The sequence below is a fragment of the Malaclemys terrapin genome, chromosome 14 (genome assembly GCF_027887155.1).
Source record: "Malaclemys terrapin pileata isolate rMalTer1 chromosome 14, rMalTer1.hap1, whole genome shotgun sequence".
Classification (NCBI taxonomy): domain Eukaryota; kingdom Metazoa; phylum Chordata; order Testudines; family Emydidae; genus Malaclemys; species Malaclemys terrapin.
In genome coordinates this window covers 39,610,018-39,629,154 of record NC_071518.1, presented here as the reverse complement: position 1 = coordinate 39,629,154, position 19,137 = coordinate 39,610,018, and the positions used below count along the sequence as shown (strand labels likewise).

General features: G+C 49.9%; 1 protein-coding gene across 3 annotated transcripts in view; it reads left to right on the top strand.

The window, feature by feature from the left end:
• The window catches only part of TSNAXIP1 (translin associated factor X interacting protein 1), a 52,129-nt gene that overhangs the window by 15,900 nt on the left and 17,092 nt on the right, over positions 1-19,137 (top strand). Inside the window, exons 4-7 of one of the 3 annotated variants that reach the window (XM_054049433.1) lie at positions 6,028-6,151; positions 8,166-8,259; positions 13,673-13,869; positions 18,090-18,225. In XM_054049433.1, the coding sequence (XP_053905408.1) occupies positions 6,028-6,151; positions 8,166-8,259; positions 13,673-13,869; positions 18,090-18,225 (551 nt within the window). The remainder of the gene's footprint in view (positions 1-6,027; positions 6,152-8,165; positions 8,260-13,672; positions 13,870-18,089; positions 18,226-19,137) is intronic. The other 2 variants (XM_054049435.1, XM_054049436.1) reach the window with 2 other exon arrangements.

Below are 19,137 nucleotides of genomic sequence, written 5' to 3'. Positions count from 1 at the left end.
GTGGCTGGCTTTGCACAAATGGGTTTCCCTAACTGCGGAGGGGCGATAGATGGGACGCACATTCCTATTCTGGCACCAGACTACCTAGCCTCCGAGTACGTTAATCGGAAGGGGTATTTCTCTATGGTTCTCCAAGCGCTTGTGGGCGTTTCATTGACATTAACGCAGGCTGGTCCGGAAAGGTGCATGACACACGCATCTTTCGGAACACTGGCCTGTTCAGGAAGCTGCAAGCCGGGACTTTTTTCCCAGATGAGAAGATCACCGTAGGGGAAGTCGAAATGCCATTGTGATCCTTGGAGACCCTGCCTACCCCTTAATGCCGTGGCTCATGAAACCCTACACAGTGAGCCTTGACAGCAGCAAGGAGCAGTTCAACAGCAGGCTGAGCCGGTGCAGAATGACTGTGGAGTGTGCTTTGGGCCGTTGAAAGGGCCGCTGGTGCTCTCTGTGTGGGAAGCTGGACCTGGCCGATGACAACATCCCCGCGGTTATATCCGCGTGCTGTACCCTCCATAACATTTGTGAAGGGAAGGGTGAAAGATTCACTCAGGCATGGAACTCGGAGGTTCAACACCTAGAGGCTGAATTTGAACAACCAGAGACCAGGGCTATTAGAGGGGCCTAGCGCGCGGGGCTGCAAGGATTAAGGATGCCTTGAGGGAGCAATTTGAGGCTGTAATGTCTGGTGCCCTGCACAGGAGTGAAGTGCAGTGGTTCCAATGCTAGTAGGAATCTGTGTTTGCTACGCTGATTTGCAGTGCCTGGGCTAAGGTATCTTTTACTTTATGCAATAATAAAGAATGTTTTCAAAGCCAAAAAATCCATTTATTGAAAAGAAACACAACTGCTTGGGAAACAGAAAGGGCAAGGGAGTGGAGTGGGGAACGGTACAATCACAGATTTGTGTATGTCCTGTCTGGTGTGCTGTGCAGTGAGTGCTGCACTTCAGGATAGCTATACTGCATGGTGATGGGGGTTGAGTGCAGTGGGTAAGGGTCGTAGTTTTCAGGGCTGGGTGGTGAAGCTACAGGTGTTGGAGGCGGCTGGTGGCGATAAGAACCCGGATGTTGGGGAAAGTGGGTTGGAGGTGACATGGGGGCACAAGGGAAAGAGTTTTGGGACAAGGGCTGCAGGTGGGGGCAGGCACGGTAGTGCTCTGCCTCCATGGCTACGAGCGCCTAGATCGAGTCTGCTTGGCGCTCCATGATGCTTATCAGCTGATCCATGTTTTGCTGCCAGAGCTCCGCGCTTTTGTGCCAGCCAGGGCCGGCTCCAGGCACCAGCTCAGCAAGCAGGTGCTTGGGGTGGCCAAGGGGAAGGGGCGGCACGTCAGGCTCTTCGGCGGCAATTCAGCGGCGGGTCCCTCTCGGAGGGAAGGACCTGCCGCCAAAGAAGAAAGCGGCGTGGTGGAGCTACCGCCGAAATGCTGCTGATCACGGCTTTTTTTTTTTCCTCTGCCACTTGGGGCAGCAAAAACCCTGGAGCCGGCCCTGGTGCCAGCGCTCCTCATTCTGCTGGCGGATCCTTCTTTCACTCTCCCTCCACTCCTGCGCTTTTAGATTCTCATTAAGGGACTGCTGCATTACTTCATGCAGCATGTCCTCTTTGCTTCTACATGGCTTCTTCCTAATTCTTTGGAGTCTTTCAGCCGGTGATAACACAGATGGCTGAGGTCTCAAGGTTGCATCTGTAAAGGCAAAATGCAACACTTAACAGAGGCAGCATTGTTCACACCAGACAGAGCAATGATTCTCCCTTACTTAAGGGCAAGCACAGTTTACACAATAGCATAATTTGCCCTTTCCCAAAGCGAGCGCACATAAACCACAGGAACCCCAAAATGGTGAGTAAGCACAGGGTCAAGGGGGACTGATTGTTTCATGGCTGTACTGTGCTCTGGGTTTCTGTGTCTTGGGGAGACAGCTGCAGGGGGCCCCTATACTGAACACTGTCCCCACATTTTCCACAGGAGTTCATCCTGGAAGATATCTCGCTGCTGAGGGTGACCTGGGAAGCAAGGGAGGGTCTTCTACTGCAATGCGGCTTCTGCCCTGGCCCATATGCAGCTTGCCTGTGTGCAGCAATGGTCCCCCCGCCCCTCTTGGCACAGTGGCGCGGACACGTTAGCCTGGCTGGGACAAGAACCACAACGGCTCTCCCAAGAAACCCGCGCAAGCGCATTGCCCAGCTTCTGCATGAGACCTTTGAAGAGATCACTGAGGCCGATTACCGTGATGTGAGAGAGCACATCAATGCCCTATTCCGCATGTAGGCCTGCATGCAGCCCTAACCCTCCTCGCCCCAAGAGCCCGCACTGAATAACTTCCTTCCTAAAATAAAAGCCGCTTACCGGGAACCTCCTCTGGTGTTTGTCCTTCCCCAAGCACCGGACGCCGCGACTGGCTACCTTCCTCCTGTCTTGAGGACAGCTCCTGGCTGCATGCATCTAGGGATGACGGGGTGTCTTCCTCCTCCTCAGCACCCTCGCTCCCACTTTCCTCCTCCTCCCTCGTTGAACTGGGCTCTGAAGTGTCCATGGTGGTCCTCGGAGTGGAGGTGGGGTCGCCCTCAAGTATCATGTCCAGCTCTTTGTAGAAACGGCAGGTCGCAGGGGCACCACCGGAGCAGCTGTTTGCCTCACGGGTTTTGCAGTAGGCGTTCCGCAGTTCCTTCACTTTAAACCTCCACTGCAGTGCGTCCTGGTCATGGCCCCTTTCCATCATGTCCCTTGATATCTGCCCAAAAGTATCATAATTCCTACGGCTGGAGCGCAGCTGGGACTGCACAGCTTCCTCCCCCCAATCACTGATGAGCTCCAGCACCTCGCCATTGCTCCATACTGGGGATCGCCTGGCGCATGGAAGCATGGTCACCTGGAAAGATTCGCTGAGAGCACTCCACGCCTGGCTGAGCAAACCGGAAGGGGATTTTCAAAATTCCCAGAGAATTTAAAAGGCAGATCTGATGGTTGGTCATCTGAGGGCAGGGCAATAGAGTTCAAAGTGATGACCAGAGTGGCTAGAACAGGCATAGTGGAACACTTCTGGAGGCCAATCAGAGCGCATTAACAGACCAGGGCATCCACACTGGCGCTGCGGCGCTCCAGCGGGGGTGCATCAAACATTATTCCACTCGCCGAGGTGAAGTACCAGGAGCGCTCTAACCGTGGAGTCCAGGTGCTGTACGTGCCTTGCCAGTGTGGATGTGTCGTGAGTTAGAGCACATGGGGCTGCTTTAATGCACTCTAACTCGCAAGTGTAGCCAGGCCCTTAGAGACTAACAAATTTATTTGGATATAAGCTTTCGTGGGCGATAACCCACTTCATCAGATGCATGGAGTGAAAAATTCAGTAGGCAGGTATAAATATACAGCACATGAAAAGATGGGAGTTGCCTTACCAAGTGGGGGGTCAGTGCTAACGAGGCCAATTCATTTAGGGTGGATGTGGCCCATTCCCAACAGTTGACAAGAAGGGGTGAGTATCAACAGAGGGAAAATTATTTTTTATAGTGACCCAGTCTTTATTCAGGCCTAATTTGATGGTGTCAAGTTTGCAAATTAATTCCAGTTCTGCAGTTTCTCATTGAAGTCTGTTTTTGAAGTTTTTTTGTTGAAGAATGGCCACCTTTAAGTCTGTTATTGAGTGTTCAGGAAGGTTTAAGTGTTCTTCTACTGGTTTTTGAATGTTACAATTCTTGAGGTCTGATTTGTGTCCATTTATTCTTTTGCATAGGGACTGTCCAGTTTGGCCAATGTACATGGCAGAGGGGCATTGCTGGCACATGATGGCATATATCACATTGGTAGACGTGCAGGTGAACGAGCCCCTGATGGTGTGGTTGATGTGGTTAGGTCCTACGATGGTGTCCCTTGAATAGATATGCAGACAAAGTTGGCAGCGGGGTTTGTTGCAGGGGTTGGTTCCTGGGTTAGTATTTCTGTGGTTTGGTGTGTAGGTGCTGGTGAGTATTTGCTTCAGGTTGGGGGGCTGTCTGTAACTGAGGACTGGCCTGTCTCCCATGGTCTGTGAGAGTGAGGGATCATCTTTCAGGATAGGTTGTAGATCCTTGATGATGCGCTGGAGAGGTTTTAGTTGGGGGCTGTAGGTGATGGCTAGTGGCATTCTGTTACTTTCTTTGTTGGGCCTGTCCTTCTGGGTACTCTTCTGGCTCTGTCAGTCTGTTTCTTCACTTCCCCAGGTGGGTATTGTCGTTTTAAGAATGCTTGATAGAGATCCTGTAGGTGTTTGTCTCTGTCTGAGGGATTGGAGCACATGCAATTGTATCCTAGGGCTTGGCTGTAGACGATGGATCTTGTGTAGGAGAGCACTTAAATCTCCCTGGACACTCAATAACAGACTTAAAAGTGGACATTCTTCAACAAAAAAAATTCAAAACCAGACTTAAATGAGAAACTACAGAACTGGAATTAATTTGCAAGCTTGACACCATGAAATTAGGCCTGAATAAAGACTGGGACTGGCTGGGTCTCTACAAAAAATAATTTTCCTTCTGTTGATACTCACACCTTCTTGTCAACCATTGGGAATGGGCCACCTCCACTATGATTGAATTGGCCTCGTTAGCACTACAAAAAGTTATTTTCCCTCTGTTGATATTCACCCCTTCTTGTCAACTGTTGGGAATGGGCCACATCCATCCTAATTGAATTGGCCTCATTAGCACTGACCCCCCACTTGGTAAGGCAACTCCCATCTTTTCATGTGCTGTATATTTATACCTGCCTACTGAATTTTCCACTCCATGCATCTGATGAAGTGGGTTTTAGCCCACGAAAGCTTATACCCAAATAAATTTGTTAGTCTCTAAGGTGCCACAAGGACTCCTCGTTGTTTTTGCAGACTCTAAGAAGCTTTGATGGTATGATAATTAAGAGGTCTGGGGGATTTTAAATGTAACTGTTGTTAATTAGCACAATGTAGCAAGAATGGATGAGGGGATAGGAAAAAGGCACCCTTGTCCTAGAGAGCTCTCGGTTTCCTGTGCAAAGAACTTGGATTGTCTCTGAGTCATCTGAAACTAATCAGTTGGCATTTATTATCTCCTGATACAGCACCCCCAGCCTGGCTTTCTATACCAAAAAGGTATCCCAGTGGGGGAGACATACTGTAGGTGGCTGAAGAATCCTAATGTCAGCATGCCAGGAATAGCCCTACCCCCAAGGGGAATGCCTTTACCCCACCCCTCATTTCCAGACCTTTCAGGCCTTTCCCTGGGTATCCCGCCTAGGCAGTCAGGCGCATTCCAGGACAGAGTTGACTACAACTCCTGTCAGCCAACAGGGCAGGCTCCAACTAGAACAAATTTGATTGATGTAAATAAGCATTCAAGTAAATTTGGCTGCATCTGAACCCTGTATTGATGGTGACTGGGAGTTGTCACCTCCCTGCAGGCCAGCAGCTTGGCCAGCCAGCCAGGACACTGGAGGCTAGCCAGCCCTGGTTGCGAGGTTAGTAATGGGAAGTGGGTTGGTGCAAGGAGAGGCGCCGCATACACACAGAGGAGCAGACAGACAAACTCTCTCACACATGCACACACTCTCTCTCCCTCCCTCTCACACACACCTTGATGAGAACTCCAATGCCAGATTGCCAGATCTCCTCTAGTTTTGGGCCTAGATGGGAGGACAGAAAATGTAATGGGAGGAAGACCTGCTCTCTGCCTCAAATACACACTGTACTCCAGACTGACACAAATAGAGATGGACTCCAGTACTTCTTTTCACAGATATTCAGCAGGGAAAATTGTGAGTCTCTTTGTAGTGTAACCTATATATGAGGCACAGCCCTGCTGAACCTGAGTTGTGCACGCAAGTCTGGCTGGGTGGCAATCGAATCTGCCTCTGTTCCTTTCAGCCACTCAGGACACAGAGTCTCTCTCATATTGGAAAGATGTACCGCTACAGTAAAGCGATGGGGGGTGGGAGGAGAGAACCCTAGAGCTCATTGATGGTGAACCATAGATGTGGTAGAATTTTGCCTGTCATTTTCTGTCTGTCTGCAGCAAGAAACAGGCTTCTCTTACCATTGCAAAACCACGATACCTGGAAGAGCTGGAATGCTACCTAAGGAAAGAGCTGCAGTCTCTGGACCTGACTAAAGAGAACGCTCAGGAACTTAAGCTCCAGGTCTGATGGAAGGGAGACACTGGTGAATTCAAACATCAGTGCAGAGTGGGATGGATTTTTATTTTTTTTTAAACCGGCCATTCATAGGTTCCTTAAAAGAAAAGCAGATGGGAAGAGAAGACCCTGTGGCCAGTGCGGAATGAGAACTGGCTTTGCTTGGCACTTGGAAGCAATGTGCACAAAGCAGTGTAACTGCGCTTTGATAACACTGATAACACTTAGCACCTCCTAGAACACTTCAGGTTTTCTTGAGCAGCCACTACCTCATTTCTCCATTGGTTTTTGGAAATGTGAATGGGCCCCAGAATGCAACTCGTGGGCCAAATGCAATTGCTGAAGTTCCAGACTATGGCCTTCACGCATTGCCTTGCACTACTATGATATAAATAAACAGGGCCCACACTTGACCAGGACCCCATTCTCCCAGGCCAGGGTTCCAAGCATACAGCTCACGGGCCAGATCTGACCCCAAGACCCATTTCTCCAGCCTCATGCGGGATTGGGCATGGGACACTGAGTCCCCCTCCTCCTGCTGAGCCCCTTTGTAGAGCCTTGCTGACAAATGCGCACAGTGGAGAGACTTCTTCCTTCTCTCTTCCCTGCCCCTGCTTCTCCCTGCCTCCCCTTCTGCAGATCAGATCACCCCAGGTTCAGGGAAGCAGCTCTTGCTCTACTCTCCCCACTCACCCAGTTTGGGGGTGTGGAGACAGAGTCAAATCCCCAAAGAGGCCACAAAAGAGGGGAAAGAACCCCAGTGGGGGTGAGGGGAAAGGGTTGGGTGGAGGGGAATAAAGAGCGGTAACTGGACAGAGGGAAGGAGGTTTCATAAATGAGAAATTTCTTTAAGTGAACCCCGCAACTGCTTCAGTAAAGGGGTCCACTCTGCAGTCAGTGAGACTGGGAAGCCCTTCCTGGTGACTGGTACTCCAGCCCAGGGACACCGACTGAAAGGTACTAATTTCCACTCCCTCCCAAACGAGTTTGACCCTCCCGACCATAGAGGTAGGGAGAGACAATCCCTGACCAGCCTCCCTTAGTATCTAAATAGACAACACTGACAAAGGGGCAAAGCAATGTCTCTTTTCACTTATCTTTAGTACGGAGGCACACCCCAGGGTGATTAGAGAGTTCAGCATGCAGTGGGGATGTGAGGAACTCTGAGGCACTGCCAGGAATGCCTTTCTTAGTTAAAATGAAATGAATAGAAGAAAATAGAAGTGGTTCATTACAGATATGTCTACAGGAATATAGTCCCTTTACAGTTACCTGTTACTGCTGTAGGCTGTTCTGCTTGGCAGTAAATGTCTGTATTAAACAAGGGAAAAGTTATAGAAAAGACCAGATTACTTAGTTTCATGTCCAGGTCTAGCTCTATAGTGGCTTGGAATTTTCGATGGAATTCTGTGTCACTAGGCTGTTCCAGGCTTTCAATGAATATCAAGCACTGGCACCAAATGTAAGGGATTTTGGAGATATTGGCAATAAACATCATGTTATAATTATCTTGAACTCTAAGGGCAAACCCTGATCAGTCACAACTGGCTCATATTCTGCAAATAACTTAGCTACCACACAGAACAAAATTTGCTCACCCCAAAACCTGAGGTCCTATCAGCTCTGCTCAGACACTAAAGATCCCATGGCATTTTTCATATGATTGGGGATTTGCCCTAGGATACTTGGCCAAACTTTCCCATTGCCCCACTGTCAATATTTCCCATTCCTGTCTGTCATCCTCCCCCTCAGAAGTCGTTGCATTTCAATGGCAAAGCCGGAAGTATATTTTTTGTGACTTACTTTGGGATCCAATTCTCAATATGCAGCTAATGTAATGGTGTTTATTTTATTAAGACTTTACAGTATTTTTAAAAGGATGTTGACAACTACGGCATAATCTGTGCAGTCATTAAGACAGCAACAGTGATTGCCTCAACAGCTAGCCCAAAGTTCTGGATAAGGAAAATGAACAGAGTCCTTGATAGTGCTCCCTCTCTCTCTCTCTGTCTTCTGTTAGCCTTATAGAGAGATCTTTGAGTTCTTCATAGAGGACTTCAAAACCTACAAGCCCCTGCTGTCTGCCATAAAGAATGAGTATGAAGTTACATTGGGTAAGACCTTGGATTCTGTTCTGCTGGGAGTAACAGTCATTCTAGACGGGTGGCTTTACACAGTAGATTAGCTATATCGGATAGTTACAGGATGAGCAGTAGAGGCAGGCTTCAATGCCAAAATAATAATAAATGGGCTCTTGTTAACTACCTCTTGTACTTATTGTGAACCGGAGAGTCTGTCTGTCTAATGATCGGTTGGTTCTGCCTCACTGATAGAGAATTTCCGCCCATCAATCTCCAGAATGGACCCAAGCCAGACAGGAGCAGTGCCTCAACTCTGCCCCGGAAGGACCACTCTCATGGTGGAGTGGGCCGATGTTTTTAATGATGTGAATCCAATTGCATTGGAAACTAGGGTTGGCATAACACTTATAGCAGGGCAGGCAAAGACTGAACTGACTGCTTCCAGGTAGCTCCTAGTGTACATCAAACTTGTCCAGTGCTCAGAGGTCACAGCAATGGATGCTTTATAAACACTACAGATGGATAGAAATAGACTAACCGTCCACTCATCTCACACAGGCCATTGACCAGCTGTCAGATGGTAGAAGTTCCATCTCCATTGAAGCAGTGTCCTGAAAGTGAAATATTCTATGTCCCATTACCATTCCACCGAACCAGCTAGTCCCAAAACCTTTCTTTGTGCAGCAGTATCCTGGATGGTGGCAGCAGGCTCTTAACTGGGGAAAGAAGTCAGTTTTAACTATGAATTTAAAACATTAAGACAATTTCCCCTTGAGCAGTTTGACCACCTCAATCTAGTGGTGATTTGTCTCCATGAGTTCCCTCCATGGTCTGGTTTCCATTCCCCACTCAGGCCAAACTGTGTTGCTTCTTAAACATCTAAATTTAGATGTTTATTTTACCCTTCCATGTAAGTTAGGGTGCAATGTTCCCCATAGAGTCTAGGGGAACCCAACAACATGTGTTTATAATACAACTATTTTTGGAAGCCAAGTGAATACACTGGCCTGCCTGGAGAATCTAGCTGCCATGGTAACAAATGGATTTGGAAGCTTTAAGAATAAAAATAAAAATGAAGCAGGGATATGTTGTTTTTTAAGTTTAGGGTGGGGATCCTGCCATCTCTCTCTGTTGTGAGGAGCTACCCATTTTTCCCTATTAAAGTTTTCCCCCATCTATGAGCCTCACAGAGCCACCATCCTTTCAACTAGAGAGAGCTGGAGGGGACTATAATCAAGTGAGTTCTCCACCTCACTCTGTGCAGCACACACAATGGGTTATGACTCATTCCATTCCTAGGATTTGTCTTTATTCTTCATTTATGCAATACTGCACGTATAGATATAAACCTTAGCGTGAGCCCGTCTGAGCTGGGTTTCTCCCTGCAGAACTTCCTGTCCCTTCTCCACATTCTCTCTTGCTGCAGAAGGACTTGCAGTCTTATGCTCCTGAATCGGAGCTAATGAGTCAGCACCAGTCTGCTGTCAGAGTGAGTCAGTAGAATAGCTCTGTACCTGAAGTCTGACTCTTGATCACAGGAATTTGGCTGCAGCAAGTCAGAATCATTCTTCAATTGCTTGATGGTTTGTATGGACTGAACAAAAAGAGACACCTCCCTATCCCTAGAGATGAGCATGCTATCTCTATAGCACTTCATCTCCTATTGAAACTGAAGCCAAGCCTCCAGTATGGCAACATACTTTAACTGTGTGTGCCATATTTTACATCATAGCCAGTTGGGCCTTATCTTGCTAGTGTGAGTGACTCGGCAGCTGTCTCATTCCCTATTAGCTCGTGTGAGTAACCAGAGCACACTGGGCTTGTGCTAGTTGGTGCTCTGTCTCCTAGAAAACAACTTTCTGAAATAAAATCTCCTTCTGAACACGAAGACATTAAGCACAAGCCAGAAAATAAAGCTGTGGGAACGAGGCTTCACAGACCCCCACAGCTATTTGTACAATTCTTAGAAACGTTTAGCGTTGCTGGAAACTCCATAAAGACAACAGAGGGTCCTGTGGCACCTTTAAGACTAACAGAAGTATTGGGAGCATAAGCTTTCGTGGGTGAGAACCTCACTTCTTGCATCTGAAGAAGTGAGGTTCTTACCCATGAAAGCTTATGCTCCCAATACTTCTGTTAGTCTTAAAGGTGCCACAGGACCCTCTGTTGCTTTTTACAGATTCAGACTAACACGGCTAACCCCTCTGATACTTGACTCCATAAAGACGAGCTCAATGAGAGGGTCTGTCTTCACTGCAGAGTAAACTTGAGTTATCTACACTCCAGGTACTACTCTCAAGTTAGCCTCGCTCAATTGAAAGTGGCCACACTGTAAAACAGCACTCGAGCTGTTGTGTCCTGACATTGGTGCCGCACTCACCAGTGTGTAGCACTGGGCTTTCTGGGGCCACATACCATGGTTTAAGCCAGTGCTCGCCAACCTTTTTACACCCAAGATCACTTTTGAATTTAAGGGCAACCCAGGATCTACCCCGCCCCTTCCACGAGGCCCTGCCCCTTCCCCAAAGCCCCACCCCACTCATTCCATCCTCCCCCACCCCCGTCACTCGCTCTCCCCCACCCTCACTTATTTTCACCGGGTTGGGGTAGGGGATTGGGGTTCAGGAGGGGGTGCGGGCTCTGGGTTGAGCTGAGGGGTTCACAGTGTGGGAGGGGGCTCTGGGCTGAGGTGCAGGACGGGACTCTGGGTTGGGGCAGAGTGTTGGGGTGCAGGAAGGGGTACAGGGTGCTGGTTCTGGGAGGGGGGTCAGGATACAGGGTTGGGGTGCAGGAGGGGGTACAGGGTGCTGGCTCCTGGAAGGGGCTTAGCGCTGGGGTTTGGGCTGCGGCCTCCCGCTGGGCAGCACTTACCGCTAAGGCAGGCTCCCTCCCCACCCTGGCCCCACGCCGCTCCTGGAAGGGGCCAACGCACTCTTGTGGCCCCGGGGGGGGGGGGGCAGGTGGCACATGGCTTCGCACGCTGCCCCTCTCTGCAAGAACTGCCCCCGCAAGCTCCCATTGGCCACAGCTTCCCATTCCCAGCCAATGGGAGCTGCGGGGGCGGTTCTTGCAGGCTGGAGCAGTGCGTGGAGGGAGACCCCTGCCCACGGGGCCACGCTAGCTGCTTCCGGGATCAGTGTGGGGACATGGCAGGCAGGGAGCCTGTCTTAGCGGCAGCCCCGCTGTGCCACTGGAGATCACGATTGACTAGGAAATCCTCTAGGATCGACCAGTCGATCGCGATTGACCGGTTGGTGACCATTGGTTTAAGCTGAGCCACTCTGTGGATCCTTTCACAGTGAATTGTCTGTTCTTTCTGGACACATGGGGAGAGTTGGAGGACGGAGGAGCACTTGAGTGGCTTTAGCCTGCAGCCACACAGCAGAGTGATCATCTTAGCAGCTGACAAGTTGGGCTCACTTGAGTTTTAGCTTATACCCCTGGTGGGCCAGCTCACTCGATTTAAAACCATCACCACCCTACTCGGGGTTTTGTGTGTGGACCAGACACAAGTGAAGGGCAACACTCAAGTTATAAATTGAGTTAATTTTGCAGTGAAGGCAAGCTCACAATCTTTTGAAAGGACAATACTTTCCCAAGAGCGACTACTTGTCTCTGGAAAGTGACTACTTGTGCTGAAGTGTCTAGATTCCACAGGGAATTATGAAGGTTAGAAACAGCAGATGCAATCTCCTAGTAAGCTCCCTGGTTACAGAGATTTTTTCAAAGCCAGAACATAGCTGGGTGACTTCCACTACCTGCGTTGGAAAATGTGAGTAAAATAGCACGTGTCACCATAATGTCATGACTTAGGATGTTGTGAGGAATGTTGTGTTGTATCTCTAGTGTGCCGGTAACAGGAGTAAATTTATTCCTTTGGATTACTACAGAAACTGGACCTTTCACTTTTCCTTTCCAACAGTCTGTTATTTGAGCTCATCTGATGAGAACTGGCAATGGCTGGACTCAGCATATCCTAGGACCCTCCCTACACAGGGCTTTTCACCACAGTCTGCCTCGCTTGCACTAGCACAGCTCCACAAGTGGCAGTAATGGTGAGAACAGCAGTGTAGACTTGCTGTGGGTGATTTTAACAGCACCTTCTCTAGACCTGCCCTGAGCAGGTGGTGAAAGTCCTGGAGGCTGGTATACTCTGGTGCTCCCCACAGTGCTACTATGAGGGGAGCTGCTTCAGTGTACGTGCAACAGTGGGAAAACTTGACCAAAAAGAAAGACACCTCAGAGTAGTCACAGCCCTGGAGTGAAATCGCCTGTGCATCGTTTTTATTGATAGAAAAGTGGGATGAGAAATAGTGCCTCCTATTCTAGGACTGCATGCACTTTAAGTTGTAAAATGCAGACCATCCTACAACGTCTGTGCATAAATACAATGCCAGGATGGTTTTTGGTGGAAGAGAGCAAGTCGGGCTCTCTGGACCTCACCAGCAATTCTTTCCTTCCATTCACTCCTCTCTCCAAAACGGATGCTTGCTGGCTCGGCATAGCAGTTATTATGGCAGAGCCCTTGCTGTGCTATCATTTGAGCTCAGTGCACATGGCATCTTTGAGCAACTCCTTTAATCCTGGGAGCATTTGGTCTCATAAAAATAGGAAAGACAAGCAATCAAAACCCACGGCATCTTGTTGTGTATTTGTAGCTGGAGTATCAGCAATAGAATAAGTGCTGTCACTATGTCTACCCCATAGGTGAGTTTAAGAAAAAAATTATTTCAGTGGAAGGTCCAAATTAGAGCAGAGCCCTTGGGTTCTGCCAGAGGAGTCAGAGAGCAGGGTGGGAAAGGCACGTGAGTCATCATGGGCAATCTTCTGGAGGAGTCAAAGGGAAGAGAGCCTGGTAAGAGGGAGGAGCATCCGCAAAAGGGAAGAGAAATCATGGTTGGGAGTGACCAGGTGTTCCTGACAATCACTCCTAGGGGAGCAGCACACATGCAGCCGTGGATCTAGAGGCAGATATCTCCAGCAGGAGAAGAATGGAGGATTCAAGCTGTCTCTTTCTGGTAGTGGATGGGTAATGAGCTACCAGCTGACTCTACCCCACCCATCTGCCATTCCACTCTGGGAGATCTGTTAAAGTGAAACCTGGGGGGAGCTGGCCACATCTGAAGAGAATCATGGGTGCTCAAAAAAAGCCAGAGATCCTTTTTGCATTTAGTGTTTGGAACCAATATAAAGAGCAGTGAATTAAGATCAGCAGCCCACATGGAGCTTATACCTATAGGAAGAGAGATCAGCAGAATACAGTCCCAAAAGCTAGAATTCCAAAGAAAGCCGGCCCTCAGCTGCTCACCATAGCAGGTGGAGGAAAAACTTGCTGGTTTTGTCCCAGGTTCCAGTCTTGAACAGTAGGTCTTAGATAGGGCTATGGAATTTGACTCGTCTGCCTATTGAATCCTTAATTCTGAGAGCCCACCCTTTCCTCCTCTAGCTCACCTGAGGGAGAAGATCCGCTCCCTAGAGCCCTTGAAGGCAATGCTGGTGTCTGTGTCCGATGAGTGCACCCGGCAGATTGTGGCACTCCAGGAGGAGGAGAAAGCTGAAATAACGAGGCTGAAGAAAGAGAAACTGTATTTGTTAAAGCTTATTGACAAGATGAAGGAGGAGAAGGGCTCCCTGCAGACTCAGGTAAAGTGGGATAATGATCAACCAGATGTTTCCCACCCCAGCCTTATGCACCTAGTCCCAGACAGCCCGATCCTGCTCCCACTGAGAGCAGCCCCAGGCTTCGTAAGGTGCTGATGATTTGGCATGCTCAGCCTGATTCCGTGCTAATGCAGAGGTCTCCAGCCCAACGTTCCCTGCGGATGGCACGTTCCTCTGTGCTAGGCTGTCAAAACTCTTCTGCGTTGTGGATGTAGGTTTGTCTTCCCTGGTGCTTAATTTGTAATGAAAGAGGGGTCAGGGCTCAAGCAATTTTTTTACTTTCGTAACTAACGTAGCAAGTCCAGGGGTGCCAGGGCTATGAACTGCCAAGCATAGAGGTGCAGTGTCTTCCCCAGCCATCATGTCAATGCTTTTCACTGGGTCTGTGGACACAATACATGGGATGGGCACGTGACAAGGCCACACATGAGTTATTTAGATCCTCCCTCATGAGTGTTGAGAAAAATATTTATACCAACCACATAAAAAAAAACAATTAGAGTAATCTAAAAGAGATCTAAAAACTGTCTTGATGATAAACACCAATGTCTCATGGCCCTGCAGAGCTGCGTGACTACTGAGTCCAGCTCTAATTCTCCCTCTTCCAGTGGGATGAAGATCAGACCACAAGACATCAGATATAAAGCCATGACATTTCTATGTATAGAAAGGATGTCCCTGGCCTGGATTTTGGGCAGATGGATTTTCTGTGGGAAATCCCCATTTAGGGGAGAAGGAGGAAATATTTAAAATGGCTGAAGTTCCTAAGAACTGTGGAATACTAGATGAGTCCCGGGGGAGGAGAGTTAGTGGGCAGAGAGTCAGTCAGCAATGCATGGGAAATGCAATTGAGTTCATGGCTTCAAAGTGTGTCACATGACTCCCATTTCCATTTGTATGTGTCGGTGTACCCGTATCTACCTGTCCATATTGTATCTATCATTCATTTTATTGTAGGTGATGCTGGTAGTGACACTTACAGCGAAGTCTGCCTAACATTTTCCATTGATAAGTTTTCAGTTACTTATAACTTTGTCAAACAAACTGCTCAGGCTAGAATCTGAGGTGTCTGTGTGTCACAGGGGTGCTCTACTCACTGCTAGAGCACCTCCTTCTGGCCACAGCTGGGGATTTGCTCTGCAAGGTCAATGCCACTTCCTGCAGTTGTACTCCAGCGCTCTTATCCCTCAGGATTCATCTGCGCCCACTTTGTGGCTTGGTCCTCTGACCAAGTCCCTGTAGTCCTCCCCTCCCACTGTATCAACATCTCTCAGGACCCACTGTCCTAGGCAGTCTTCCCTTTCACTTCCCCCTTAATGATGCCACTTCTCCAGGGGCTGGTAGGGGGATCCAGGCATGCCCTCTACATGGGATTCCAGCCCAGGGACCTTACAACAAGCAGTGAAAGTCAGCACAGTTTTATCCCTGGGCTGTTTCCTACCTTGCCTTCTCTCACCTCAAGAGTGACTGCAGCGTTCTCACTCTGCCACCCCCAGCTGTTCTCAGCTACTGAACTTTATACAGGCCCCTCCTGTTCCTGTCCCTGTCCAGCAGAGTCTTGTCTCTAATTAGTCTGATTTCAGAGTAGCAGCCGTGTTAGTCTGTAGCAGCAAAAAGAACAGGAGTCCTTGTGGCACCTTAGAGACTAACACATTTATTTGAGCATAAGCTTTTGTGGGCTACAGCCCACTTCATCGGATGCATGGAGTGGAAAATACAGTAGGAAGATATAGATATACACAGAGAACATGAAACAATGGGTGTTACTATACTGCTCCCGGGTTCCTCCTCCAGGTGCAGCCAAGGAGGTGAATTGGCCCATGTAGCTACCTTAACCCCTTCAGCCTTCTGTGGGGTGGACACCCCATGCCCCATCGCACTGCCTCCTGTGGATTTTGTTTTAAGTTTCAGCAAGAACTGAGTGAAGCTGTTGTGACGAAGTGCGGATTTTCCCTTGTTATGTTGTATGTGAGCCTATGTGAGTCTTACTGTTTTGCTTGAATGCTGTTGGTGCCTCAGTTTCCCTGTGTATCGCACCAATGTCTAGGTGGTGGGAATAAGGGGGTGTGACTTTTGCGGGGGCTGCTCCAGCTGCCTGCACGGTGCTGTGGCCGCCCCTTCAGAACCTGAGACCCAGGAGGGGGATGCGACCAGGTGATTCTTGGCCTGGGAAGCGAGACAAAGGCCAGAGGAGGAGCAACGGGCAGGGCAGAGGCCAGGCGGCTGGCAGCGGGTCAGTCTCCGCTGGCTTGTGACGCAGGGGAAGGATCAGAGCCCTGGCTCTGGGCTCCCCTCCCCCCAAGATGGACTTGGCTGAAAGTCACTGATTTCTGTGCTAACAAGTTCTGTCCTACGCTATGTTCCTGTCGACTAATAAACCTTCTATTTTACCCACTGGCTAGAGTCACGTCTGACTGCGGAGTTGGGGGGCATGGCCCTCTGGCTTCCCCAGGAGCTCTGCCCGGGCGGACTCGCTGTGGGAAGCGCACGGTGGGGCAGGGGATGCTGAATGCTCCGAGGTCAGACCCAGGAAGGTCGAAGCTGTGGAAGCTTCTTGCCCTGGCGACAGTCTGCTCAGAGAGAGGAGGCTCCCCCAGAGTCCTGGCTGGCTTCGTCTGGAGCAGTTCCAGAGCATCGCCCGGGGACTCCGTGACAGCTGTTTCTAAAAAAGAAGTTAGGAGAAAATGGATATAGTTTTGACGCTGTCAAAAGATGTATTTAGTTGTTTCTTTAAGGAGCTCTGGCACTTTCAGGCTTTGAAGCGGGAACTTGAAATGGGGCAGGGGTTGAGGAAGTGCCTTTTGCTGGCCTCATGAAAATCCACGCAGATTTAGCTGACCTATAACTACTGAGCATCACCATTTGCACCTACTTAGCTAAAATCTCCAACCATTCCATCCACACTGAGCATGCTCCAGCCACACAGTGCTTCCTAACATGCTGTCCGTCCACACTAAGCATGCTTCTTGCGGCCACAGAGCTAGAACTCCAGACTGGGGGATAGCACAGCAGCAGCAGCTGCTGTCACCGCATTGGCCTCGGGGAAGGCAGGGGTTAGGCAAGTAAAGGTGAGTGTGGGAAGCACAGTTCCCTCTAAATGCAAAGGTTAAGCTCCCCCTCCTCTTCTTGGCTTGAAGGTAGGGTTACCATATTTTAATTAAAAAAAAGGAGGACACTCCGGCCCTGCCTCAACTCCGCCCCTTCCCCCGCCTCCGCCCCCCTGCTCCTCCACCTCCCCTGCTTCCTGCAAATCAAATGTTCGCGGGAAGCCTGAAACAGGGAGGCAGCAGGTAAGCCGGGGCTGGGGCGGGGCGCAGCGTGGCGCGGCCCAGTCCGGCCCCCCTGGCCAAGCGGCTCCCTATGGCGGCCGGCTGGCCCAGGCCAAGAGGCTCTGGCCCCGTCGTCTCCCGCCTGGCTTGGCTCGGGCCCTGGGGCGCCGGCCCTGGTTTCGGCCAAGCGGCTCCGGCCTGCCCTGCCCTGGCGGCCCCGGCTGAGCACCGCCGACCCCAGTGGCCCCGGCCCCCGGCCGAGCACCGCCGGCCCCAGGCTCCGGCCCGGACCCAAGCCCCGCGACCCCTCCCTCCCTATTTTCCCGGACATGTCCGGCTTTTTGGGATTTCCTCCCGGACGGGGATTTGAGGCCCAAAAAGCCAGACATGTCTGGTAAAATCCGGACGTATGGTAACCCTATTGAAGGTGCAGCTCGCCACCCCATCCACTGCTCCTTGGCTTGTGCAGTGAAAACTCACTCCTATTTCAGTCTATTTTAACCACTGGGGGAAGGAGTTCTGGGCACCAGACAGGGGCAGACCATGAGTTCCAGTCTCAGCTCCTCACTGACTGGTGCTAATGGTTCTGTGCACTTCACAGCCCTCCTTGATGAGCAGAGCCTCATGCCCCTGCATTGTACAGCTGGGGTAACGGAGAGGTTGCACGTCACTTCTGGCAGATCTGGGAATGGAAGCTGGGACCAGATTCTCTGCAAGCCTCTCAGAGGTTCAGATTATGGGGGGAATGGTGCGGGGGGGCATGGGACAAAGGTGGTTTATTGTATATGTACAATATTACAACCAAAACAATGTAAAAGAATGCTATTAAGGTTGCAAAGACAGAACGATTAGTTTTCTCCTGGGCTTTTCAACGATACTCAGCTCTACAGTATCTGAGAACTTGAGTTCAGCCCAGTATCCTGTCCCCTGCAGGTGAACAAGCTGCGGAAGAATGTGGCCAAGGAATACATGCGATACATTAACGAGTGTGACGCACGCAAGCTGCTGCTAGCAGACCTGAATGAAATGCGCAACCAGCAGTTGGAAATGTCGCTTCGCCAAGTCCAAGGTAGAGAAAGCAATTTATCCTGCAGCAAGCCCCAAACCCAGAGCCACATAACCAGCATTGCATGGAAGTCTCAGCACTCACCCGCTACTTAGCGTAACAGGTATTCCGGGGCCAAATCCTGCATGGTGCTGAGAGCCCTTAGTGCCTTTTGACTTCAGTGGAAGTTGCTGGTGCTCAAGGATCTTGTGATAGGCAGGCTGCAAGGTTGAGGCCTTGGAACCAGCGAACCTTCTGGAAGTTCAGGATCTCGAGTATTTGTGTTTACAAAACTGCTCTGAGTTTGTGCCCGTCAGGTAACTTGCCAGTGATAGTGATTCTTTGAGTAGGTGGCCCCTGCAGCGTCACGCTCTGGGACGCTTGCACCCCCAGAGCTGCTGGTTGGGAACTTGCTAGAAAGTAGTCGCTTGGTGTCCACATGAGCGCCCCATATCTGGATTTGAATGTTCAGACGCAAAGAGAGCACATCCCTGCTTCTGCTCTGTCCCTTCCCGCCAACCCGAAATCCAGGCTGGGACTTTGAACATGGGTAAGGAGGGCAGGGAATGTGGGTCCGCAAAGATAATTTACTCCAAAAACTACAGTTCCTGGTAAGTGGCCTTTCTCCTTGTTCTTTATTAGAACTGATTTTAGCATTGAATGTTTGCATTACAATAGCAGCCAGAGTCACCAATGGGGATTGAAGCGCTATGCAAATACATATTTGCATAAATCTATACATATGAGCTTCTCATAAACAAACTAGGGAAATATAACCTAGATGGAGCTACGATAAAGTGGGTGCATAACTGGTTGGAAAACCATCCCCAGAGAGTAGTTATCAGGGCTGGAAGGGCAGATCGAGTGGGGTCCCACCCCTACCCTTGTGTATGTGGTCATTACAGCACTGCCGAGTCTCCCAAATTCTGGCCCTGC